The sequence below is a fragment of the Lathyrus oleraceus genome, chromosome 4 (genome assembly GCF_024323335.1).
Source record: "Lathyrus oleraceus cultivar Zhongwan6 chromosome 4, CAAS_Psat_ZW6_1.0, whole genome shotgun sequence".
Lineage (NCBI taxonomy): Eukaryota > Viridiplantae > Streptophyta > Magnoliopsida > Fabales > Fabaceae > Lathyrus > Lathyrus oleraceus.
This window is the reverse complement of record NC_066582.1, coordinates 201,138-229,088: the sequence shown is the minus strand read 5'-3', so window position 1 is coordinate 229,088 and position 27,951 is coordinate 201,138. Positions and strand designations below refer to the sequence as shown.

General features: G+C 34.8%; 2 protein-coding genes across 2 annotated transcripts; both read left to right on the top strand.

Annotated features, from left to right (window-relative positions):
- The first annotated feature begins 3,190 nt into the window (after positions 1-3,190).
- LOC127138228 (ankyrin repeat protein SKIP35) lies at positions 3,191-6,621 on the top strand. The gene is made up of 4 exons (XM_051064622.1): positions 3,191-3,474; positions 3,595-4,200; positions 4,427-4,859; positions 5,696-6,621. Exons 2-4 carry the CDS (start codon positions 3,674-3,676, stop codon positions 6,509-6,511), a joined length of 1,776 nt encoding a protein of 591 aa, XP_050920579.1. The 5' UTR covers positions 3,191-3,474; positions 3,595-3,673; the 3' UTR covers positions 6,512-6,621.
- An 11,596-nt stretch (positions 6,622-18,217) lies between these two features.
- LOC127138227 (origin of replication complex subunit 5) lies at positions 18,218-21,669 on the top strand. The gene is made up of 5 exons (XM_051064621.1): positions 18,218-18,431; positions 18,984-19,853; positions 20,141-20,566; positions 20,739-21,054; positions 21,166-21,669. The coding sequence occupies exons 2-5, from the start codon at positions 19,024-19,026 to the stop codon at positions 21,214-21,216; spliced, it is 1,623 nt and encodes a 540-aa protein (XP_050920578.1). The 5' UTR covers positions 18,218-18,431; positions 18,984-19,023; the 3' UTR covers positions 21,217-21,669.
- Positions 21,670-27,951: the final 6,282 nt, after the last annotated feature.

Here is a 27,951-nt window from a genome sequence, read left to right as displayed (position 1 = left end):
CAGTGATACCTTGGCGGGAATTGAATTCTTCCCTTATTGGTATTTGTTATATCTTTTAGGAGATCGAGATGACCCCGACATGGTTTGTTTGTCCCTATATTTGGATGATGTCGTCTCCACCAGGGATCCTTTTATATATTTCTTCAAGTATCTCTTTGGAATTAGTCTCACGATCTCTTTTTTCAATTGAAAACAATTGTTAATGTCTAGTAATATTCTCTCCTTACTATTTCATAAAAGCTCACCCGACTCTTTGGTTTGGGTGGATCACCCAGTAACTTCGTGTGCATGATCTCCTCTACTTATTGTCTCATTCGAATGTTCACTATGATTTTAGGGAAATTGTATGGCCTGTTGTTGTCCAACCGATAATTTGATTTGTTTCTTTGTTGACTTTCTCTCCATTTTGGTGAATTATTTTGGTAGGGAGTCTTATCTTTGGCATCCATACTCCTCTACTCCACATTACTTTCTTTTCATTTGATGTAGTATTCGACCCACTTCATAACTTCTTGCATGAAGACGATTGGCCTCTGTGCGAGGGACTCATTAAAATGTCCAGCCTTAATCCCATTTGAAATGCTCCCGTAATATATCTCATGATTTAGATTTGAAGACTTATACTTGCTTCATTAAATTATAAATATCTCATGATTTAGATTTGAAGACCCCTTATACTTGCTTTATTAAATTGAATGGGGTAGTACTTTAGGATCTCAGTGATACCTTGGCGGGAATTGAATTCTTCCCTTATTGGTATTTGTTATATCTTTTAGGAGATCGAGATGACCCCGACATGGTTTGTTTGTCCCTATATTTGGATGATGTCGTCTCCACCAGGGATCCTTTTATATATTTCTTCAAGTATCTCTTTGGAATTAGTCTCACGATCTCTTTTTTCAATTGAAAACAATTGTTAATGTCTAGTAATATTCTCTCCTTACTATTTCATAAAAGCTCACCCGACTCTTTGGTTTGGGTGGATCATCCAGTAACTTCGTGTGCATGATCTCCTCTACTTATTGTCTCATTCGAATGTTCACTATGATTTTAGGGAAATTGTATGGCCTGTTGTTGTCCAACCGATAATTTGATTTGTTTCTTTGTTGACTTTCTCTCCATTTTGGTGAATTATTTTGGTAGGGAGTCTTATCTTTGGCATCCATACTCCTCTACTCCACATTACTTTCTTTTCATTTGATGTAGTATTCGACCCACTTCATAACTTCTTGCATGAAGACGATTGGCCTCTGTGCGAGGGACTCATTAAAATGTCCAGCCTTAATCCCATTTGAAATGCTCCCGTAATATATCTCATGATTTAGATTTGAAGACTTATACTTGCTTCATTAAATTATAAATATCTCATGATTTAGATTTGAAGACCCCTTATACTTGCTTTATTAAATTGAATGGGGTAGTACTTTAGGATCTCAGTGATACCTTGGCGGGAATTGAATAAGCTGGTTGCAATTATCTTTTTATGTTTATTTTTGTAAAATTGATGTATTAATTTTTAGGAGAAATCAGAGTACCCCAAGATGGAGTACCAGGGTAGGTTCATATGCCACTAAAGGCTACATTCTTTAGGATACTTGAAAAGAGCTTACACTTATGTGGTTATGTTGCCATGATAATCTTCATATGTGTGTTGATCAGAGCTAGGTACTCTCGATGATTATTTTTTCCATCTATGTTGCAAGGTGATAGGTTTGAAGTTTTTGGGGACAAATGCATTAGATCATTTTGAAGGTGAGAAAACTATACACAAGAAGGCGGGGGGATGGGGGTTGAATTGTGTATATGAAAGTTAACTTCTTTTTCTTAAACCTGTTTCAGAACCTAAGATGTCAAGCTCAGATTCTGGTCTAAGTAAAAGGCTGAATTAGATCAGAATCTGACTTTAGAGTTTGTTGCATAACAAAATGTAAAAGCAGAAGTAAATAAAGAAACACATGATATATCATGGTTCCTCATAATCTGAGAGTAATCCAGTCCCCTTGACAACACAAGAGATTTTCACTATAGTCAACAAATTACAATTTGCTCAATCAAACTAGAAAGAGACTTCCTTGCCTAAACAACTTGTTCAGGACTTCCTGCTCAATCCCACGGAAAGAGATTTCTTGCTCGATCATACCAGATCGAGACTTCCCACTCTGCCCCCAAGCATGAGACTTCGATACTCAATCACATTGATCGAGACTTCTTTGCTATGCTCTTAAGCATGAGACTTCAATGCTCAATCATCAAAGAGAGACTTACTCTGAGCACAAAGGCTAGAGTCTTCAGATTCTGTTAACAAAGAGTCTGGTATTAACCTTGTGTTTATATGTGTGATTCTTAGTTAAACAGATACATCCGGGTTTTACACTCTTGAGCTTAATACAAATTGATTGCTCCTAAGTGTAGAATAATGAAGTCTTCATTATTCTTCTCTTCTTGCATATATTTTCTTCTTTATTGTATCTTTCTGTTATGTTGATCTTCTTGATCATATTCACACATTCTTTCTTCAAGTCATATGTGAATATGTTTCACTCTAATCCCACACACTTAACCATTTTGATTATATTTATATAGGATTTATCAAATGATTTTCACTTTTCTATGAGTTTGCTTTAGACATTAATATCATACCAAATTATTTTATTTTTATTTTTTTTATATACGAAGAAACACCAAAAGACAATTATGTATGTCATTAATTAAAACTTCTTCAGTTAAATCAATAAATACATAAGTGTGTTTCATTAGGCAAATACTAGAAAAAATACACAATTATATTAAGTTTGTTTCGATACTTTATAAATTATATACTTGATAAATATTTAATCACGTATGTGCAATGTGACATGTATCCATGCATACACACATATACATTTGTTGAATACATCAAAAAGATTAGATTGTAGTTTATTCTCTTTTCTGCAGTTCATGTTCCTTGCTCAACTAACAATTAACATGATTTTTGTTATGTTTACTTTTGAATAAGTTGGTCTAGATTTTTTTTTATTTTTTATTTTTTATATTAAGTATCTTACATTATTTTTAAAATTTGCAATTTTGAGTATGGTCCACCCTAGTCTACATAAATATAGGATGGTTGACAACTTTTATCTATTTATATATACTTTGAAATTATTAATTCCCATCATCCGATCTATAAATGCGAATGCACAGGTCTTTTGTTGTTTTTCAAATAAAACAAATATCTTTTTGAAGCCGGATTGAAAGTAAAAAGAAAAAACATATTTGTGAAGATGAAAAAGCAAATGTGAGGATGTTATTAATAATAAAGTGGGGAGTTTAAAATAGGGTAGTATTGGTTGGTGCTGTCTCTATATTTGGCGTCTGAATTGGAATTGGAATTGGAATTGAAATTGAAATTGAAATGAAAGTCGCATAAGAATTCATAGATAGGTCAGGCCTGCAGTAGGGGTTTCGTTTCGTTTCGTTTCGTTTCGCAATCAGGTTCTCATCTCTTTCGTTTCTTTTCATATTTTTGGAATTGCGATACGTTTCATCGAATTCCTCATTTATATCATCCAATTGCCTGTAAACCCTAGGTGTGTTTTTTTCTTACAATTTCAGATGTAAACCTATAAATCATACACCATGGATTCTCTCTCTCCTCTTTAGCTTCACACAACAGGACGCACTTTCTTATCTCATGATCCAAAATTACATTTTAATGGATACCCACGAAGACAACAACAACATTGAATTCCAAATAAATGCATCAGACAAAGGACAAAATACCCCTCTTGTTTTCTCAAGAGAAACACCCTTTATAAGGAAAGACTCTCCCTCTTACAATGCCAAAAAGCTCAAATCCACCGATGCTCACCTTCCTGGGACTAGCCACACCAAAATAGCCAGACAGGACAGGGTTGAGTTGGGTCGCCTCTTGCAAACTGCAGTCAGTTCCCATAACTGGGACTTTGCTGAAACTTTGATTCTTCTTGCTGATCCACAGATACTTAATGATGCCCTCTGCATTACCCTCGATTCCATCTGGTTCTTGACCACAGAGCTAGAGCTTCACGCCATCACACTCTTTATCAGGAAGATCATTGCCAATGGGGCTTATGACTTCACTAGAGCTACTCTAAGAACTTCATTCCTTGCTTCCTGTGTCTCTGCATGCCAGACCAGAACAATGACTCTTGTGGATACCATTACTGTTATGGCTCAGAGGTACAACTTTCCGACTATGCTTACTTGTTTCTTGTCACACACTATTTTATATCATTTTTGGATGCTAGTTTCTCTATTACTCTATCACAGCCTCTGTAACTAGGTAATCTCATAATATGCTAGAGGGCTTTGAATCATGTGGAAACAAGGATTGCATTTTTAGTGTGTCTGTTCAAATTTCTGCAGTTATTCTAATTGCAGTCAAGTGAACTCTTCTTTTTGCTAGGCTGCACGAGCGTCTCCAGGAATGCAATGGAGATGAAGTCTTGAAGGCAGAAGCGGGTGCTAAGGTGCAAAAGTTTACTGAATGGGCTCTCAAATGTATTGGCATCCATTCCAATCTTCAAGATGATACTGATAATGTCATACACAGCTCCGCCGTGGAGACCCAGCTCCGATTATCTGCCTTTAAGACCTTCCTTGATCTTGCTGGCAACCGTCTTACGGGGAAGGACTTCAGTGAGGCCTTTGATGCCGCTTGCTTTCCTCTCACTCTTTTCTCAAGCTCATTTGATCCAGGTTGGGCATTTGGCATGTCCGCTGCCGTGATCCAAGGCTTGCTGGCCATGTTAGTAGAGGGGGGTGCAGACAATGTCAATCAGTGTTTCTTGGAAGCTTCACGTTTTGGAAGTACAGAACTTGTCCGTGTACTATTGCAGGTGATCTAGCTTTGATGCTCTTCTAATCATTATTTTCTTAATCAATCCGTTAATTAATGTTTCCACATCTAAAATAAGAAAATCGTACGGCACAAATACAAGGATATCTAATTTTTGAACAACCCAGATATGATACGGCCAAAATACGCTTGTACAAAGATATTCACATTGCTAATTGCTCATAAATGCATAAAGATATCAGTAGCCAATATATGAGAATCATAATTTAGAAAAAAGTCCAAAATGCGTGTCATCATATTATGCAGACATGTTGACTTATTTTCCCCATCTATGTTTATATCAGAACATATTCTTTTAACCTTGAATGCGTTGCAAAAAAAAAACTGTCTTCAGTGAGTAAATGTTTTGAAGATGAATGTGTCGGTCACATACCACTTTACCAGGATCGGATAGTGTTGGACACACTAGTTCCATTTTTGAATTATCTAGACTTCATAGTATAGCTCCTTTAAATTTCAAATGGTATTAGCCAATTTAGCTAAAAGCAGCTATTTTGGACTGTGACTAAAGGCATATTTTTTAAATGTCGGTGCATTTAATTGCAGTTGGACTATTACCGAGTTCCATATCGAAGGATTGTATAGATATGTTTTTATCTTGTTTATGTTAATTTAGTAGTGGGTAGCCATTCTATTACATATATGTTGGAGGAGTTTTGGGATGGGAGGTTTTGGCATTTTCATTTTCTCTCATTTATAAGTACATGTGAAGTGAGGTAATGAAGTTTACTGGATTTAGATGTTTTAATAATGCAAAGTATGCTAAAAATATTTGGTTCATGTTTGTGTGTTACGTTGGGAATCAAACTGATGCAGATTGCCCAAAGAAACAACTTGGATGTTGATGTCGATTTAGCGCTGGGCTTTGCCTCCCATTACGGCAAGATAGGCACTATGGAGTGTTTGGTGGAAGAGGGAAATGCCGTAGCCTTTTTGGGCCCTTTGATGAGAGCTGCTGAGAGGGGATGTATGCAAGTTGTTGAGTGGTTTGTGCAGAGGGGTTGCCGAGACATGGAGCTCTGCCTTGCCCTTACTGCAGCCACTTCTAGCTGCCAAGTTCACATTGCTTCATATCTTCTTCCCCATGTACCCCAGCAGGTTCTTGCAGCGCTTAGTGTTGAAATTCTGAAAGCTGCCGGTGAACGCAGTGGTGGATCTCTTGATGGTGTATCATTTCTCCTCCAATCCGACTTCTTAGGTGATCCTGCAGCTACTTATGCTGTTGCAGACATTATTGCTAAATTGGAGGATGAAGCTGTTGCTCCGGAGCTAAAGGCTTTTCTTAAGGAGCATTGGTCAGAAGGAGCTTACATAGAGGGATTAAGGTTAGGGAAAGAGCATTACATGAACCTTGTGAGAATCATTAAATGGGGCGAATCTCCTATTTGTTTGAGAGATCTTCCAGCCCCACTGACTGTTGCAATTGCTTATCTCCCACTCTATAGAGAGTGTGTCAAGGCAGGGGGTTGCTTGTTTTCTCAACGGCTAAGAGGACAGTTGGTTGAAGCCGCAAGAAGGCTTGGTGGGGATGGAGATGGGGTCTTCGATGAAACGACGAATGGTAGAGATCTTCTGGTGATTTTGGAGCGTCATCTTCCCCAATTTTTGCTCGCTCCAACCACCATTGCTTAGCTAGATTTGGTTACCATTGTTATATACTTTGCATCTATATTATGTAATCAGTTACTCTTGACTTTTTTTATACTGAGAAACCAAGTTTTATGGTTGGTTTTTCTCTTAAATTTGCATATTTTTATATTTTATTTTATTATTAGAACTAGCGCGTTATCCCAAATGTTGTAGTAACATTTCCAATTTAAAACATCCAGAAATAAAATGCCACAAAAATATACCCCTCTTTTCACTATTACAAACAATTTAATGTTATTATTCATAATATACTCTACTCCTAAATATACTCAAAAACATTTAGTATATATTTAGTTGGACGTTTACTTTACTAAAACCACTTTACTTTAGAAGCTTAGTTTTCTTAGTTTTTTAGCTTCACAAAATCATATTAAGAAGTGCATTGGAAATACTCATCCAAACAATATACTTAAAACAAACGGTTGATTTAGTGTTTATTAAAATATAAAAAGGGGAATTTCCTATCACTATCACTGTTTTAAAATAACGGTCATTTTAGTAAAATAAATTGAATTAAAATGAATGTTATTTTCACTTTTTAATATGCAAGTGATTGCTATTTTTTCAATTGATGTTTTAATTATTACATTATATACTACTTTCAACATATTTATAAATTTAATTTAGTAAAGGGGTGATGTCTTATAACAATATCATTATATTCGTTAATATGTGTGCAAAAACCTCAAACTGACATTCATTTTGAAAGAGAAGGAATAATAATGTTGTCTTATATTTTAATGAAATCTAATAAATTAATTGTACTCAACTACATTTCTTACTTGTGCGAGCATTAGCCAAGAGTGTTGTTGCCTCTTGTTCTTGGTTGGTACGTCCATTTTTGTGGACAAAAGTGCACCTTATGTTAATGTGGTATATCTTCAGTACTTCATCGATTTGCTGGCAATTCACAAGTACAATAGGTGGACCGCTTATTTGGTCTATCTGTACTCTAAGATATGCGAGGGTTATCTTTGAAAGACAAAGCAAATAACAGGGAGTTGCACGTTACTTATGATAATTTACTCTTACTAATATTTTCATAATTTATTTACTACACTTGTTATTAATATTTTATCTAAACCATCTTTTAGGGATGAATCATTCTCAACTTCCCTCACATCACCGGGTGAGAAGTTGTGCACACCTAAACCGAAGATTGACCACGTGTTATCGCATTTACCCCGTACAAGGGGAATAATGCGATCGAGCCACTCAGAGTGCATCTTGACCGTCATGTACCCCATACAGAGGTCACCGCGAGACGTGTACGCTGGACGTCATTTCCTTATACTTCAGATGGATGACACGTGGGCCATCTCTTATGTATCCTTATCTGCCCGAACGAGTGATGCACCAATTTGACTATTTGCAGATTATTTTTAGACATACACAAAGTCCTCTCCTCTCAATGTCTTCCGTAGAGATCTTGATGTGACACTAGAGGATTTTGAGAGTCATTTAGTACCAGAGGAGTATCACATAGTGTCAACTCCTTTACAATGAGTTTATGCTGACGACTACATGGCATGGTTCTATAGAGTGTCACACTCTATCGTGACACCATAGCTTTTGAAAGACCACCCAAACTAGTTAATCAAGAGGTATTTGAGGTTATGGATGACCACACATAGGCCGTGTCGGGGATCTGTCAAGACTTATTTTGGAAATGGGAGATCATACATAGAGACATGGTTTTTTTAGGATGACAAGTTGGCCCTTGTGGAAGACATGATTGCCGAGGCACGAAATGCCTTGCAATAGAGATGGAGGAGAAGGCAGAGAGTTAGACATATCTAATAGGTTTTTATTTGGTTGCATTATTTTGTATTTTTGAAACAACTTATATATGGTCGGTATATTTTGATAATTGTATGACTTTTTTCATAATTGTGTACTATGTTTGAATCAAATAATGTACGTGTTTTCTTCTAATTCATCGTCTAAAATAACCTAAAATATGTTGCCCTAAAATGACCTAAAATATGCGTGCCTCAAATTCGAAGATGCATATTCTAATACACTCAAATATCATACGAAGATACATCTCCAGATCATATTTTGTTCAAAATGGGGTGGGTATCAAAAAGGCAAATATTTGTGTGAATTTCGGTGCGTTCGGAGATGCATTCGGACGAATGCATGAAGGACAATTTCAGATTTTCAGAGGTGTGTGGTGTACCCCTAAGGGTGAAAAGAGTATTTTCCAAAATCAAAAGGTTATGCCACCATGAGTACAATTCCATTTTTTTTTTGTAAATTCTTTGCTTTCAACCCCCAAAACACAAACACATTCACTTTATCCAACAACTGCAAAAGTGTTAATGCCTTATTCTTGAAGATAAACAAGTTTCTTTCTTATCAAATAGTTCAAATACAAATAAATTCATTCAAATGCAAACATGAACGAAACTTTTTAGCAGACCCGACCAATCTGCCAAATCACAAAGCATTATCATACGAGAAAAAAGGAAGAACACAAGTGATACCAAGTCAATTAAGAACATGTGACCTCTTATTTTTTATTTTATTTTGAAAATCACTTTAAAAAAACAAACAATTAAATTTTTTAGTTTTCCCATATCCTCATACACAAAAGTTGAATCTACATGAAAAGTTCTGGGACGAACAAGGTTATACTTAGAAGAGATCATATTATTCAAAATCCTCCAAGCAAAAAGAGATAAACAATCTCTAGAACATTTCTCAATTGTCAACGTTCTCCACCAAAGTCAACATCTAGTATACTCCTTTAATTGAGTAACCTTCACAAAAATCGAGCTTCCAATCCTACTTGTCCATTTTGTTTTTCCGAAAAAAAATGTTATACAATAAAGAACCACATCCCTCCATTTTTTCTTCCTCTCACGCAAGAAGTCTTCTAATCCATTTATACCAATCACCATCCTCACCTCAACCCAATCTCATTTCTTCAACTGAAACACCCAACTTTCCTTCTAAATATCATATACAACAACCCCCCTGACAAGAATCACACAAAAATCTCGAAGTAATCTAATTACCCAACACTCTCACCAAATTTTCATCAAACCAATTACTAACCCCCACCATCCCATATTTTAATTACACAAACATCTTTCCACCAAACAAAAGTCTTTCTCTCACCCTCCTTAATGAAGGAATTTAAGAGAAGTATACCATAATCAACATCTGCTATACTCCTTTAACTGAGTAACCTACACAAAAAATCGAGTTTCCAAACCTACTTATCCACTTTGTTTTTCTGGAAAAAAAAGTTATAGAATAAAGAACCACATTCCTCCATTTTTTCGTCCTCCCACACAAGAAGTCTTCTACTCCACTTATACCAATCACCATCCACACCTCAACTCAATCTTCTCATTTCTTCAACTGAAACACCCAATTTTCATCTAACTCAAAAATCCTTCTAAATATCACATATAACAATCCCCTAACAAGAATCACACAAAAATCTAAGTAATCCCATTACCTAACACTCTCACCAAATTTTCATCAAATCAATTACTAACCCCCCACCATCCCATATTTTAATTATATAAACATCTTTCCACCAAACAAAAGCCTTTCTCCCACCCTCCTTAATGAAGGAATTTAAGAGGAATTTTTAAAATATTTAATCCTCTTAGTGAAACAATCCCGATGAGTAGTTCTTGATTAAATCATTAATCTCAAATCAAAATACTAAAATTAGGATTCAAAAAATACCTAATGAAGCGTGTTTTAATTTTTTAATCATAAATGGTAGAAGATATCGTCATCTCTATGTAGTCCGCACGAGAATAAAGTGGAAGGATGTGCTAGCCGTTTTTTGAGAATGACGAAAGCTAAAATTGGGATTGGAGGGGGAAAAAGTTATCTATTTATAGAGAGCTTCTAATATTCGAATACTCTTATTTTGGACTTTTCCAAAATTAATCTCAACCTATTTATATTTAATTAAATTCTTTTAATATAAAATAATTAAATTAAATCATAGAGTGTAACATAATGAAAACAAATCTTATTTAATTTAATAATCCATTCCATTATAAGTAGCTTTTTTCTTTTTTTTTCTTCTTCTTTTTTTAATACCCAATATTTCTATGTCTTTTTTTTTTTTAGTTTTAAAATGGTGTCAAGATGAGTTTAACCCATGACTATTATTGTACTTAATCATTAGACCATCCAACTCATTTTTTTAATTTATTGCAATAAATTTATATATTAAATAAATAAAATATTTACTATTTAATCCATTTGTTTTATTAATTAACATATTTAATAAATTATTGGAATATATTACTAAAATATATTACTGGAATATATTATTTAATATAAATTTTTTAATATATCAAGTATTTAATAGTTTATTACTGGAATATAATATTTAATATAAACTATTAAATATTATTAAATATTTTATTACTGAATTATTATTTAATATAAATTAATAATTATTTAATATTTTAAGTCTTAATTACAAATTAAACAATCCAACCGTTTAATATGTCAAATATTAATTAATGATTAAATAGTAACTAATAAATAGTAAATAATTATTTCATATTATTTTATATTATTAATAAATAGTAATTAATGATTAAATTATTAATTATTAATCAGTTTATTAAATATTAAAGAATTATTTCTCATTGTTGTTATTTCAACTATTTTCACAATATTATTAAATATTAAATAATTACTATTTAATAGTATTTATCGCAATATGATTTTATATTATTTCAATTATTCCAGTATATTAATAAATAGTATTTCTCACAATATTATGAAATAAATATTCAATTATGGTTAAAACATTAAATAGTTATAATATTTAAAAAACTAATTATTTAATAAAATAAATAGTTGAATTATTAATAGTTGAAATATTAGATAGTTGAAATACTAGTTAGTTTATTTAATGATATGGAATAATTAAAATATTTAATAATTGAAATATTTAATAAACTAATTAATAATTGAAATATTAAATAGTTAAAATATCAATAGTTGAAATATTAAATAGTTGAAATATCAATAGTTGAAATATTAAATATTGAAATATTTAATAATTAAAATATTTTATAAACTAATTATTTAATAAATTAAATAATTAAAATATTAAATAGTTGGAATATTTAAGAAACTAATTATTCAATAAAATAAATAGTTGATATATTCGAGTGTTTATTAAACATGTTAACGAATTAAACAAATGAATTAAATAGTAAATTTTTATTTATGTAATGTATACATTTGTTGCAATAAATTAAACAATTTAGTTGAATGGTAGAGTGGTTAAGTACTATGATGTTGATTTAATTGTAATGAGTTCAACTCTTTGAATAGGTACTAAAAAATTAGAAAGAGAAAAAAAAAGTTTGCCACGTCAATAACATTAGCCAACTCAATATTTTTGTAATAGAATTTTAACTCATTCTTAAATACTATGTTACTTGGGTCGACTCCCATTAAAGTTTAGGTCAACCTATTTTGTTTTAATTTTTTCAACTTCTAATTTTTGCTAAAAATATATTTTTTGTTATTTTTATTTCTATTACACAAACATATAAATATAAATTCATGTATAATTTCTCATATTTGAAACCAAGAACATACAAAGAATTTTCTCTTCATCTTCAATCTTCTTTCATGCATACTACACACAACAATTACACATAATTATTCTTGTTGGTTGCAATCTAGATTAGATTAATAAGGTCCAAAGGTCCAATTTAGGATTGTTGTAATCAAATTGGGTTGAGTATTCTTTGGGGGTTTCATTGATAAAACCAGTTAGCGTTTTTCCTCCAAGATCAAGGTTGATTTAGGGGGTTTTGTATAATATTTCGCAATGAGGACTCGGCCGAGTGAAAGTTTTGAAGAACGGGATTTTATCCATGGAGTAGCGGTAACGGGAGGATCGACCAACTCAACATTTTTGTAATAGAATTTTAACCCATTCTTAAATACTATGTTGCTCGAGTCGATTCCAACTCAAGTTTAGGTCAACCCATTATGTTTTAATTTTTCCAACTTGTAATTTTTGCTAAAAATATGTTTTTTGTTATTTTTATTTCTCATACACAAACATATAAATATGAATTCATGCATCATTTCTCATCTTTGAAACCAAGAACATACAAAGAATTTTCTCTTCATCTTCAATCTTCTTCCATGCATACTACACACAATAATTACATATAATTATTCTTGTTGGTTGAAATCTAGATTAGATTAATAAGGTCCAAAGGTCCAATTTAGGATTGTTGTAATCAAATTGGGTTGAGTATTCTTTGGGGTTTCATTGATAAAACCAGTTAGGGTTTTTCCTCCAAGACCAAGGTTGATTTAGAGGGTTTTGTATAATATCGTAATGAGGATTCAGCCGAGTGAAAGCTTTGAAGAACATGATTTTATCAAAGGAGTAGCGGTAACTGGAGGATCGATATGAAAATCTTCGGTCACTTGAACTTGCTTAAGATCAAGGAAAGAGAAGAAGTTAAGATCAACATCAAACGTAGGGTTTGAGGGTTTGGATTGCTATTTTTTCTCTTGTATACAACTCTTGCAAATGTTAATTACATATCTAAATTCTATTTAGAATTGGGGGTGATGTACCCATATTGAGGACAATTGGAGAACTACCTATATAAATCCTTGTATTCTCTCACTCTCTCTCACTCTCTTTACAATTTGATAATACACTCAGTGTGCAATTTGATAAATTGAAAATTATGTTTGTCTTGAAGTAATTCAAATTGTTTTGTAAAGATAATTGTAATCTAAACAAATGCAATTGGGTTTTCATATCTTCAACACAAAGGAAAATCAATTTGGTGTTTATTGCACAACAAGAGTTTGATAAATTGTCTTTGTTAATTTTTGTTTCCTATTTCATTGGAAATTGATTATAAAGTGTTATTTGTTCAAACATATTTTTGGAAAACATATTGATTCGTTTTTCTCATCACTGCTTTACGTTTTGTTACGATTTATACACATATCTGATTCCTCCGATAACGGTTTAGGATAAACGAGTGTTGATCCGGAATTGCTTCTGCTTGCCATAGTAAATAATTTTTTTAATTGATTTTTTATTTAAGAAAATTTTATTGGCCCCCATCGCGATCTATTCACCCCATTTAGATCATTGCCCTCGTCTAACATCCTCCAATCGAACCTCTTCGACTTGTCAAACTTGGCGAATCACTGAACTTCCTGGAATTTTACTAAATCCTCAACCAGACTCTCCGATGTCAAATATTTTTGTTCCCTTGACAGGTCTTTTGGTTGAAAAGAACATTGACCTTATGTCTGGAGAAATTCCAAGTGGCTTCTCCATCGAATTTCCTCTTTTTGAAATATCTTGGCTAACACATTCCCATGAGATATTCTTGAATGTAAAAATTGGAAATATTTTTCCAGCATCATAATTTGAACTCTGTCATATTTCCAACCCATCACTATATCTCATGCATAACCACGAATATCAGAGAACACGTAACAATCAAACCCTAGTTGTTTAAAAGGCTTGCAAAGTTCCCTAGGTTTATCCTCCTCTCCATAATAACAAACACACATGGATGACTCTCCTGAATGTATTGCTTGCAAACACGCAGAAAAGCTTTGCTTGCAGCTCTTCTACACTTCCAAATAAATTTTTTAAGTTGTTCGCTGAATTTAATGAGAAAGTTTGACAACTCATTGACATTGATTTGGAGTTTCCTTAACAACGTCCGTATCTGAATCAATGCCTTATTCCATGTTCTCTCCATGCTCTTCATATGCCTTCCCCTTTCCTCCAATGATTCTATCTTCCTTTTGTAAAGGTGGAAAATGGGGAATTAATTTTTCATTAGCCTTCCTCGATGATTCATTAGATCCATGGGCCCTCATTTTTCTGGGCCAAGCTAATCCATCTGGTTGAGATTTTGCACCCGAGGCCCATTGATTATCTCTGTCTTCTTTAGGTTTTCATTTGTGTTCCTCTCATTCAACTATAAACCCTTAAATCTCATACAACCTTATTCTTAATTAATTTCTCCAAATTATTCATTTTGTTACCACATGTGACTCCCTTACTTTTGTCTTTTACGATGCGACATGTTCCAACTATCAATGTTGCAACATTACTTCTTGTTTTATTCTTCTTTTTTTGAATTCCATCTCTTTCCCCTACGTGTTGAGTCCGTATTGATTCATTTAAAATTTTCACATTATTTCTTGCGTGAACACTTGGAATCTCATGGTTATTTGCATTGATTTCCTTATTGTTGATATCTCGCTCCTCCATAACGGTCTCATCACTAACCTCATCAAGAGTGAAATTCTGGTATCAGATATAAGATGTCGAAGGTAATGTCACGACACTAATATCTGTTAATACACAATGGATAAATAAACAGAATTGTAAAGTAAATCACACAAGCAATTGTTAACCCAGTTTGGTGCAACTCACCTACGTCTGGGGGCTACCAAGCCAGGAAGGAAATCCATTAAAATAGAATTAGTTCAAAGACTATCCGTACACTTCACCAAGTTACAGTCTTTCTCACCTAATCTCTACCCGTGCAACTTCTACCTAAGCACTCTTAGATATGAGAACCCACTCACTTCCCTTACAATCACACACCCGTGATTTTAAACAACAATCCCTTGTGAAAAGAAAATACTTTTCAATTACAAACTTTTGATTTTACTTCACAGTTTCAATCAAGAAGACACACTCTTGATCCTGCTTCACAGCTTTGATCAAGAAGACACACACTTGATCTTGCTTCACAGCTTTGATCAAGTGGACACACACTCTTGCTTAACAGCTTTAGAGTGACAAATTACAACCACAAATCAGTCCAATTCAATCATCAATGGATGACTTGAATGACCTACAAGTCTTACGACTAAACAGACACAAACCCTAGCTCTCTCTCTCTATTTCGCTCAGTCTTGGTTGTGTGTACAAATAGGTTTTCTAAGTCCCTTTTTATAGAAGCATTGGACATCTTGAAAACCCTAAATATATTTTCCAATTAAATCTTTTTATAACAGCTGTAGAGATCTCCTTGGAAAATAAACAAATCTGGTTGTAATCCATGATTGAATGCGCCAGCTAGCCGTATCTTCAATCATCCAATGATTGCCATTAATTGTGCAATCACAAAACACCAGACATTCATACTGAATGTTCTGTGTACAGGATGTCAGGACATCGGGTCTGACATCCTGGAAAAATCCTGCATAATCCAATTTCCTTTTATAGCAGGTACAACCATATCAGATATCATGACATTGAGTATGTCATCTGAAACAATCCTGCATGAACATGTCTTCCATATAAGCTCCAGCAGGTACAACCAATATCAGAAGCCTTGTCATTGTAAGTGGCATTCTGAAACAATCCTGCTTGCATATGTTCTTTAACTCCAGCAGGTACATAGGATATCTCATGTTAAGACATCACACATGACATCTTGTGAACACTCTTTGTTTTACCAAAATTGCTGCCAACACTTAGAATCAACAAAGAGCAATAAATTAGGAACATGTAACTTGCTCTTTCGTATTGAATGCTTTTCTTCCCACCGTAGATATGGCATTAATGGTTGTGGATCCTCCATTGTTAACTTTACCTTCATCAATGACCGACCTTCTTGTCTTTTGAACAACAATCCAAGGTCATATGTTTCCATAATCATTGTTTGCTTTAACACCTGCACGAGATTCTTCATTTATTTCATCAGAATCAATTCTTGTCTTAGCCACATATTTTTTTCTTCCATAACCTTCAGTGTTATGGCCAAACCTATCACAAATTAGACATAATAGATGGAGACCTTCATATTCTACCTTATAGTGTCGTTGATAGAAAACATCACCAATAACAATTTAGTCAGATCAACCTGAATGCACAATCTTGTGTATTTTCCCCTTTCCATCGTCAGTGTGTTGTTGTCCACTTTGACTATTTGCTGAATACAATCATCAATAAAGGTAAGGACTTTATCATCATAATTATAACCCAAAGATCCTCCTCACTCAAACGACAACATGCTCAATCACATCACTTGATGGACAAAAGATTAGGCTCTATTCTCTTACTGATAAATAATGATTATATATTAGCCTTGGGCCTTCCACGAGCACTGTGTGCTGATTTATTCATTCGTGAACGTGAAGAGATAATACTCTTGCTTAGTCCATAAAATATATAATATTATAAAAATTATTTTAAAAAACTGAGATTAACATTTTCCCCCGATGTGTTAAGGTCATTTTGATAGGTTTTTAGTCGGGTAAAATAAGGGTTTTTCATTTATGCATCCTAGATAATGTCTTTGACTTGACTCTAAATTGCAAAACCTTGTCTTGAATCCATACCAAATGACCAAGTCCATAAAAGATTAGCCAATCACACTTGCATTTCATAATCAAATCCAATACCACGATGTAGTGTAGCACCAAAAATACCATAAACTTAATTCTAAGAACACCATGAAGATGAACTTATCTAACACTTGTACCATGAACACAAACCTTTGAATTAATGATATTTATCTAAGAAATGCAATTGTATATGAATGAATACGACATGAATATGCAGATGAGCTTAGGGTCAAAAGTCAGATAAAAATGGAAATGGCAGGACAAATTTTGGGGTATGACAACAATTGTCAAAAAGATTTTTCACTTAAATTCTATTTGAAATTTCTTATTCCTTTTATAAGTCTCAAAGTATGATACCTTTCACACACATCAAACATTATTTCCAGTTCTTGATGAAGTTGCTTCTGATCAACATCAGTGTTTGATATTCTTTATTCAGAATCAAATTTTTTAATATGATCAAAAATCCTTTCTTTTGAAAAGAATTAAGTCTTTAAAAGACAAATGATAAAATAAGCAACACAATCCAATAATGAATTGGCTTGAATATCAGCACATTCTTATCAAAATTTGAGCTCACAATACTTGATTCTGAATTGAAATCAGGAATAAAGATATATTCAAATAACTATAATATTTATCCAAAGTGAATAAATATTCTTATCATAGGTTTGAAAATCCTCATAAGAGTAAGTTGTCCAAATTGGTTATGCACTGACATATCATATACATAGACTTTCATATCCATTGTTAACTTTACCTTCATCAATGACCGACCTTCTTGTCTTTTGAACAACAATTCAAGATCCTATGTTTCCATAATCATTGTTTGCTTTAACGTCTGCACAAGATTCTCCATTTATTTCATCGAAATCAATTCTTGTCTTAGCCGCATCTTTTTTCTCCCACAAGCTTCTTTGTTATGGCCAAACCTATCACAAATTAGACATAATATATGGAGACTTTCATATTCTACCTTATAGTGTCGTCCTTTGATAGAAAACATCGCCAATAACAATTTAGTCAGATCAACCTAAATGCACAATCTTGCATATTTTCTCTTTCCATAGTCGGTGTGTTGTTGTCCACTTTGACTATTTACTGAATACAATCAACAATAAAGGTAAGAATTTTATCATCATAATTATAACCCAAAAATCCTTATCACTCAACCGAGAACATGTTCAATCGCCTAATTTGATGGACAAAAGATTAGGCTCTATTCTCTTGTGATAAATAATGATTATATTATATATCTTGCTTAGTCCAAAAGATATATAATAATATTATAAAAATTATTTTGAAAAACTAAGATTAACATTTTTTTTCCCGATGTGTTAAGGTCATTTTGATGGGTTTTTAGTCGGGTAAAATAAGGGTTTTTCAAACGAATTGTGTCAACAAAATAAAACCACCGTCACCGTCATCTACTCTCCCCAGCGATCGTCCTCTCGAGTCCAACCGTCAGTTTCTCATCCCTCAACCCCGCACCACCCACTGGTTCAGTTGTTCTGCATCTGAATCCCCTTTTTCGGTAACTCTTTTTTTCCCTTTCGTTATTCGTCTTTACTTCCAAAATCAACGAATGAAGTTGGATATTCTACTTTGTTGCTGATGGTGTTGGTTTGTTTTTTGTTCTGAACTCAACTTCCCGGAAAACAGAGGCGGAGTTTGTTGTCAACCGGGAAAAACCGTCCGGGTTATTTTATGCATATTTGTTCATTTAATCGATTATTGTTTGAGTCCATGTTTGTTCTACCTCCTATGCTGTTCCATTGAGTTAAGAAAACTACTGATTTTCTTATTTCATCTAGTTGGGGACCTAGGCTACAAATTTCTTCTTGCTTAGGTTTTTATCTTTTAAATGTTACTAAAGAAATTGGTTCATTGGTTTTAATTTATCTGTATGGTATCTATATTATGCATCCCTGATAAACTGTAGTTTACAACTGAAATAAAAAAGTATGTAAGTCACAAGTGTGTGGTTGGATATGAATATGATATCCCCTCTTAACTGATAATGTGCGTTTCCTACTTGTTGATCTTTGCAATTCCATTTCTAACCGATTATTCCTTCATTGTTCAGAAATTAAGTTCGTGAGCAGCTAAGATACTTAGATACATAAATGGATCAAGAGGAAGCCCCAAAACCCCCCAGAAGAATGACCAGGTTTTCAGCATCAACATCAACTTCAGATATTGTACATGCAACAAAAGGAAACAACCTTGAAACACGAACAATGAATGACCTTTTAGTTGGTGGGGACTCCATTAGCCTAGATGATATAATTGCCAGTTTTCCTGGTAGAAGTAGCCAAATTCTTGAGATCGCACGTCTTTTGGGACCGTTGAATTCACCGGTACTTCCTTTGTTTATGTATGGAGGTGCTTCTACTGGAAAAACTAGTATCATTCTTCAATTGTTTAGGCATCTCAACCGGCCTATTGTTTATTCTAGTTGTAGGACGTGTTATAATCAACGTATTTTGTTCGAGTCTGTTCTAAATCAGTTGCTTCTCCATAGAAAAAATGTTGCCAATGCTTATACAAATGCTAAGCGCTGTGAAAGACCGTCTGATTTTGTCAATTTTCTTCGGGAAGCATTGACAAGTGTTATAAGTAATCTGAAGGAGAAATCAGACAAGTTGGTCTCAGGAAATAAAATACACGGGGGAATGGGAAATATAATCTACTTAGTATTTGACAATTTTCATCTTGTTAGAGATTGGGATAAAAGCTCTACTATATTGCCCTTATTGTTTAATCTCTATGATATGCTAAAGATGCCAGAGGTTAGTCTGATTTTCATCAGTGGTACTTCCCCAGATACCTTTTACTCTAACATGGGTTATGTTGAGCCCATCCCCATTTACTTTCCTGATTACACTGAAGGTGATATCCGTCAAATACTATTGAGAAACCAAGCGAACCAGAAGTTGTTTTCTTCATTTCTCGAGTAAGGCATTTTTATCCCTAGTATAAGTTTCCATTTTGAACGTTAAATGATCTTATATAGTGCTGTCAATTGCGAATCATAGATAATATAACATGCTGTTCAAATTCTGCTACAATACAGTGCTATTGCACCACATTAGCCGCCATTTGACAACGCTTTGTTCTAAATAGCATATTGCAGAACAATAGCAATTTGTTCACATTCTGGTACACTATAGTGCCGTTTTGTAGCCGTCATTTGACAACTAGGATCTCATACAGTAAATACTTCTGTTTCTTTTCATGCAGCGTAGCTCTGAGGCCTTTCTGTAGAATTACTAGGCAGGTTGGTGAATTGTCTACTGCGTTAAAGCCACTATTTGAAAAATATTGCGAACCTTTAAGTGATAAGGGTAAAGGAGTTGTCCCTACTGAAGACATGAAGAGGAGGCTATTCAATCATATCAAGCCTCATATTGCCTCATCTCTGAATGATGTATTTAAGGTTTCGTCTCCTCCTGCAAGTAAAGTTAAGGTCGGTAAAGAGACAAAGCATAAGGGGAGTCCTAAGAGATCAGAGAGATTTGAGGAAATCGGTGATCTTGATTTTCATATGTCAACTAGTGCAAAGTATCTTCTTATTTCATCATTTCTTGCCTCCAGAAACCCTGCTACTCTTGATGCTTCACTTTTTGATTCCAAAGGTGGTTCTGATAATCGTAAGCGAAAGAGGAAGTAAGTCTGGTGATTTAAAACCCCCCGTTTTTTTTAACTATTCTGAAAACAATGTTATTTATATGATTTTTGAGACTTCAACCTTTGTCTGAATGGTTTTGTTATTTCTAAACATTTTTATTGAGCATTGCTCATTTATTATTGTTGTCTGATTATTCTTTTTAATGCACAGGGCCTCCGAGAAAGTGCTGGAAAAGAAAGAAATTTTAGAAGAGGAACTACTAATGAAAGGACCTGGAACTTTCCCATTGGAGAGGTTGATAGCCATCTTTCAGTGTATTGTATCTGTTGCAGAAGAGCCATATGATGAAGAGGAACCAAACAACAATGAATTAGGAGCTGAATGTAGCAATGGTTCACTGATCTCTGACGTTCTTTTGCAACTATCCAGTCTCTGTAATGCTAATTTTATTTTCAAAGGAAAAAGCTGCCCAATTGAGGGCTCAACTCGGTATCGATCAACTATATCTGAAAACCTGGCCTTAAAGGTAACAACCATGTCTCACTCTGAACACTCAGAAATTCTTTGTTATTATGGGAATTCAATGCTTAGGATGCATGTATAACAAAGAAGAATGTTTTACTTATTGTTTAAGCAGGTTGCAAGAAGCCTAAAGTTCCCACTGTCAAAATATTTGTACAGAAATTAGTAGTCTTTGACAATTGACAGCTTCACAGAGCTTGGTTGTCAAAATTTTGCCTGATAGATCGATCTACTTAGATCTGTATCCAACCTTCACTGTTATCTACAGTAGTTAACGTAAATGGTTGGAATACTAAGAATGTTTGAAACCAAGCCAACATTGAAATGAATTATTATGACCATTACAGTTCACTGGATGGATGGATGAGATGGATTATGTATTTTATAGGCTTTTATAGTTCCTTGTCTTCAATATTGTCCCCAAAAGTGTTTGTAATATTGTTGATTGCTTGTAGTAAAGATCCTGAAGTCACATGTTTCCTTTAGCTGATAGAATTTGTAATATGGCACAAAATTTGTGTTGGTGCCAAATTTCATATTAACACTTTTGATATTTTTAAAGGTTTGATTAAAGTTTCAATAGTTGGAATAGAAACTTGTCGCAAAGCTTTTGGTCGTTGATTTTTTACACTTCGCAAAATTTTAACTTAGTGAATGTTGGAAAATATATTATTTCCGATTTTATTATTGTCTTTAATACTATCTTATTTCTCTTTATTCTCAATTAAGGAAAAAATAAATTGTAATAATTGAATAAAGCCGCGCTCCCTAACCATGAGATTTTGCTCTCGCTCGCCCGTTTTAATTCAGAAACGCATTTTGAAAACTGAACAAATCCTAATTGATGCCTAAAACACTCTCGCCCTCTTTAGGATCGATGCCCCGTTCCTACTATCTGGTTCGACCCCCATGCTCTCGTAGTGCCGACTCGAACCTTAATTGATTCTCGCTCACGTGACAAATCATATTAATTTAACTTAGAAACAAAGACCAAAACAAAATTTAATAAAGACTTCAAACCAATTTCATTACCGAGTCCCGTCAGAAACGACAGTCCTCACAAACCAGACTCAAAACGGTTTAGCTAGACATAAACTTAATTGAAAACAACTTAGACATAGTAACTTCAATTGAAAACATCATGCTTAAACAATTATAGAATGCGATAACAATAATAAAGCGATATAATAAAGAACCTGCAAATGCGAAAAAATAAATGCGGGACTGGAAGTAAATGAGGAACTGGAATAAACTTCAATTATAACAGCAAGGTTGTTGATCCAAGAGTACAAGCATATCCTAAAACTAATTCGTCGTAATCTCTAAATGGAGTGATTATCACTTGAAAATGCAATTTTGTGCTAAAACTAAACTGACAACGCTTCGCCTATATCTCCATATATCGAAAACTAGGTACAAGAGCGTCTTATATAGAGCTACAATACTGTATAACTTCTTCATTCACATTACAAGGAAGTTGAGGACAAGTAGGGAAGTGGGAAGGAGTGAGTCCAACCAACTTTCATGTATTCTGTTTCTGAAGTCATATGGCGGTCTCCATAAGGCTCATGACGGACGCCATGAGCTTTAATGAAGAGGCTGATGTGTTTCGGTGCCATGGCGGACGCCATAAGGCCATGGCAAACGCCATGCACAAGAATGCTACATTTTTGCACTTTTCTTCATCATTTCACTCCTTTTTCCACTTCGTACACGCATATGCTCCATAATTAACAAGTATCTAAAACACAGACAGAACAAAACATAACAATGACAAAACATAGTAAAATAACGATAAATAACATGTGAAACGAGTCTAAAAACATGATGCGTTTTCACGCTATCAAACTCCCCCGTACTTAGACCATTGCTTGTCCTCAAGCAATAAACCAACTTGGATGAAAATGAATTAAGCTTAGTTCAAAACAAAAGCACACAAGACTCTAATCATATGCGATTGCTAGGCTATGTTAAATCAACTAGGAATAAAAATCAAGACCAAGGATACCGTAACGCCAGAATTTTTCAAAAACTCTGTCTTTATGCAAACCAATCAGAATCATGCCATTATAACTCAACCTATGTCTCTCGCTCTCTTTCACTCCTTTTCATTGAAGTGCAATCACATTAAGCCCGTTATCCTTTCTCGTACATGGTAAGTTAACCTATTAGTGTTTAATGATCTCATTTTGAACTTTCTTCTCTTTTTTTTCTTCTTTTTCTCGGCTCATCGATTTCAAAGAGTCCGCTCCGTTAGACTAAGTGATTGGGTGAGAACCACCTAACTTAGAGGGAACATATCCCATCGTTCGTTTTTCTATCTTAATTTTATTTTCAATTTCTTTTCAATTTGGCTTAGAGATTGTACATATATTTGCATCGGTTACTTACGTAGTGCGTGCATAAGGATGATGGTGACTGTAACACCCTTCTAAAATACCCCAATTATTTAATTAAAATAATAAACATATATCAGAGTAATTATGCAGTTAAGGGTGTCACACAATCATTCACACCATGTTCCAAAATAACTGTCATGCTCTTTATTTAATCAATCAAACATTTGCATAAAATCGCAGCGGATATAAATCAAATCAATCAAAACATGTAGCATACTACATGTAAACTGGTTCAACAATCATTAACAACATAATTAAAAGGTTCCCTCCCGATGTTACATCTATCAGAGCATGACCCACTAAAGAGATTACACTAGACTCCAAGCATTCGCTTCTACTCAACTCATTTCTCGTTACCTGAAAAATAGTTGTAAGGGTGAGTTCCTCAATCAATATAATAAGCATTATAGAATATAATGTCATGTTAAGCAATTTAACACATTAATCACCCTAATCGCAACATGCAATCAGTAACAGCACATCAGTTCAACATCATATTCAACACCAACATAAAGCACAAGTATAATCTCAAATCATACTCCACAACAACACAAACACACGTATAATATTGGAATACATCCATTCATATTATACGCCATACATATATTATGCAATGAGACTCCACACATGCGGTACCGACTATTCTTGAACATATAATTCAAGCTCACCGATCAAATCCAGATACGGCTACTAAGCTCACTAGTCCCACTCATTTGAGATCTAATGACTCACTCACTAATTCCTCACCATGGGAATTAGCTACAGCCCCGAAGGCTATGCTATACACACTAATCATCTAGCATGCAAACAACCAACAACAATTCCACAATGATTTACTCACTAATTCCTCACCATGGGAATTAGCTACAGCCCCAAAGGCTACAATATGCATGCTAATCACCTAGCAATGCAACAACACAACAACTCAAGAATAGACATATGCTCACACTCTAAGCCATAAACAGTCTATTCACATATGCATACATAACTGATATATTCTCAGCATCATCAACACATTTTATCACAAAAGCATATCATATCATGCCGTATAATCAACACAGTATTAGTACACTCTACTAATACCTATACTACTCAAAACAATGGGAAATGATCCCTACTACGTCATACATCAGCTAAGTTACATCACTCAGCCTAAACAACCAAATACTGCACAACCACAGTTCAGAAAAACCACAAGTCTGCCCATACGCGTATCGCCTATGCCCATACGCGTATGGCGCATTCCTGACCAAGTCCATACGCGTATCGCCCACGCCCATACGCGTATGCTACGCGTACCACATTCTCCTACGCGTACTAACAGAGACAATTTCACGTTCAAAACATCATCTTTCTCACCCATACGCGTAAGGCCTCATCCATACGCGTACCAGCCATATCATACGCGTATTGCCTAGTGCCATACGCGTATGACCAGAACCCAGAATTTCCAGATCTGCAATGGCTTTTCCTGCTACGAGATCTATCCAATCCCAACCTTCTACAGTTCAATTTTCATACATGTTCGTTCGTTTTATCAATTACAGGTCATACACATTCGGCTTCCCAAATCGTTAACCTTACTACCTCTAATTCCTACGAATTTTCATCAATTATCACCCAAACTCGTTCATCCAATATTTCACAATTTCAACATGCATCATTCAATCAAAGGCAAACCAATGGTTTCTCACTACCCATCACATATTATCCCATAATACCCATTAATCGATGATAAACCCCCCTTACCTGAGTTAATCCGGCAGTCTCTGAGCTCCAAGCTTTTCCTCCCTTCAACCTTCGTTCTCTGGCTCTTTGCCCTTTTTCCCTTTTCTGCCTCTTTTCCCTTTTCACGTGAAAATAATCTTTTTACCAAAAATGGGATTTTTCTAAATTCCAACTTATATGTTTTCCAAATTATATTATTATTCCAATAATACTAATAATTCAATAATTCCAAAATAATAATAATAATAATAATCCAATTATCTAATTAAATTAATAAATCTATTATTAACTTAATTTAAATAATGATCATATTATTATCGGGGTGTTACAACTCTCCCCCACTAAAAGAGTTTTCGTCCTCGAAAACATACCTCAAGCGAACAACTCTGGGTAAGACTCCTTCATCTTACTCTCCAGTTCCCAAGTCACATTGCCACCTGCTGGTCCTCCCCAAGCTACCTTCACCAAGGCAATCTCTTTACCCCGCAACTGCTTCAACTCTCGATCCTCGATCCTCATAGGTGATGTTTCAACAGTCAGGTTATCTCTCACCTGTACATCATCTACTTGGACTACATGCGACGGATCATGAATGTACCTCCTCAACTGAGACACATGAAAAACCTCATGCAAATTCGCAAGTGACGGCGGTAAAGCGACACGATAGGCTACTTCCCCTATCCTCTCCAAAATCTGATAAGGACCAATAAATCGAGGTGTCAACTTCCTTGACTTCAAAGCTCGACCAACACCAGTTATCGGAGTAACGCGAAGAAACACATGATCTCCCTCTTGAAACTCAAGTGACTTCCTCCTCTTATCATGATAACTCTTCTGACGACTCTGAGCAATCCTCATCTTCTCCTGAATCATCTTAATCTTTTCCGTAGTTTGTTGAACAATCTCCGGTCCAACCACGACACTCTCACCGGACTCATACCAACATAACGGTGTCCGACATCTCCTACCATACAAAGCTTCAAACGGTGCCATACCAATGCTCGAATGAAAACTATTGTTGTAGGTAAACTCAATCAAAGGTAAATAACTATCCCAAGCACCTCCCTTCTCCAAAACACAAGCTCTCAAAAGATCCTCCAGTGACTGAATCGTCCTCTCAGTCTGACCATCAGTCTGCGGATGATATGCAGAACTCAATCTCAGCTTAGTTCCCAAAGCCCTCTGCAAACCTTCCCAGAACTTCGATGTAAATCTAGGATCTCTGTCCGAAACAATACTAGACGGAATACCATGCAAACTTACAATCTTCTCAATATACAACTCGGCTAATCTCTCTAACGGATAATCCATTCTGATCGGAATGAAATGAGCCGATTTTGTCAACCTGTCAACAATCACCCAAATAGCTTCAAAATTCCTACTTGTCCTCGGTAATCCCGAAACAAAATCCATACTGATACTATCCCACTTCCACTCTGGAATAGCCAACGGTTGCATTAGCCCAGACGGCTTCTGATGCTCAATCTTTGACTTCTGACAAGTCAAACAGGAATAAACAAAACTCGCAATTTCTCTTTTCATTCCCGGCCACCAAAATAACTTTTTCAAATCATGATACATCTTCGTAGCTCCAGGATGAATACTCAAGCCACTACGATGTCCTTCCTCAAGAATACTCTTCTTAAGCTCAGTAACATCTGGAATACACACCCGACTACCAAATTTCAAAATACCATTCTCATCAACTCTGAATTCACCACCTTGACCTTGATTCACTAAAGTCAACTTATCAACCAAAAGCATATCGGATTTCTGACCCTCTCTGATCCCGTCCAGAATACCACTCGTTAACTTCAACATTCCCAATTTAACACTATTGTGAGTACTCTCACACACCAAACTCAAATCTCTAAACTGCTCAATTAAATCCAATTCCTTAACCATTAACATAGACATATGTAACGATTTCCGGCTCAATGCATCAGCTACTACATTTGCTTTACCCGGATGGTAATTCAACCCAAAGTCATAATCCTTCAGAAATTCTAACCATCTCCTCTGTCTCATATTCAGCTCTTTCTGATCAAACAAATATTTTAAACTTTTATGGTCACTGAAAACTTCAAATCTTGACCCGTACAAATAATGCCTCCATAACTTCAGAACAAATACCACAGCTGCCAATTCTAAATCGTGCGTCGGATAGTTCCTCTCATGAACTCTCAGTTGTCTCGAAGCATAAGCTATAACCTGCTTATTCTGCATCAACACTCCACCCAAACCCAACAATGAAGCATCACAGTAAACCTCAAATGATTCCGACGAACTCGGTAATATCAGAATAGGAGCAGTAGTCAACCTTCTCTTTAACTCTTGGAAACCTTCTTCACATTTTGAGTCCCAAACAAACGCTTGCCCCTTTCTAGTCAACATCGTCAACCGTAACGCCAACTTAGAAAATCCCTCAATGAACTTCCTATAATAACCAGCCAAACCAAGAAAACTTCGAATCTCAGCAACAGACTTCGGAGCTTCCCACTTAGACACCGCTTCTATCTTAGAAGGATCGACAGCAACACCACCTCTTGAAATCACATGACCAAGAAAACTAACCTCTTCTAACCAAAATTCACACTTAGACAGTTTAGCAAATAACTTCTTTTCTCGGAGAACTTCCAAAACCACTCTCAAATGCTCAGCATGCTCTTCTTCAGATTTCGAATACACCAAAATGTCATCAATAAACACCACAACAAACTGATCTAGATACGGATGGAAAATCCTATTCATATACTCCATAAATACTCCAGGCG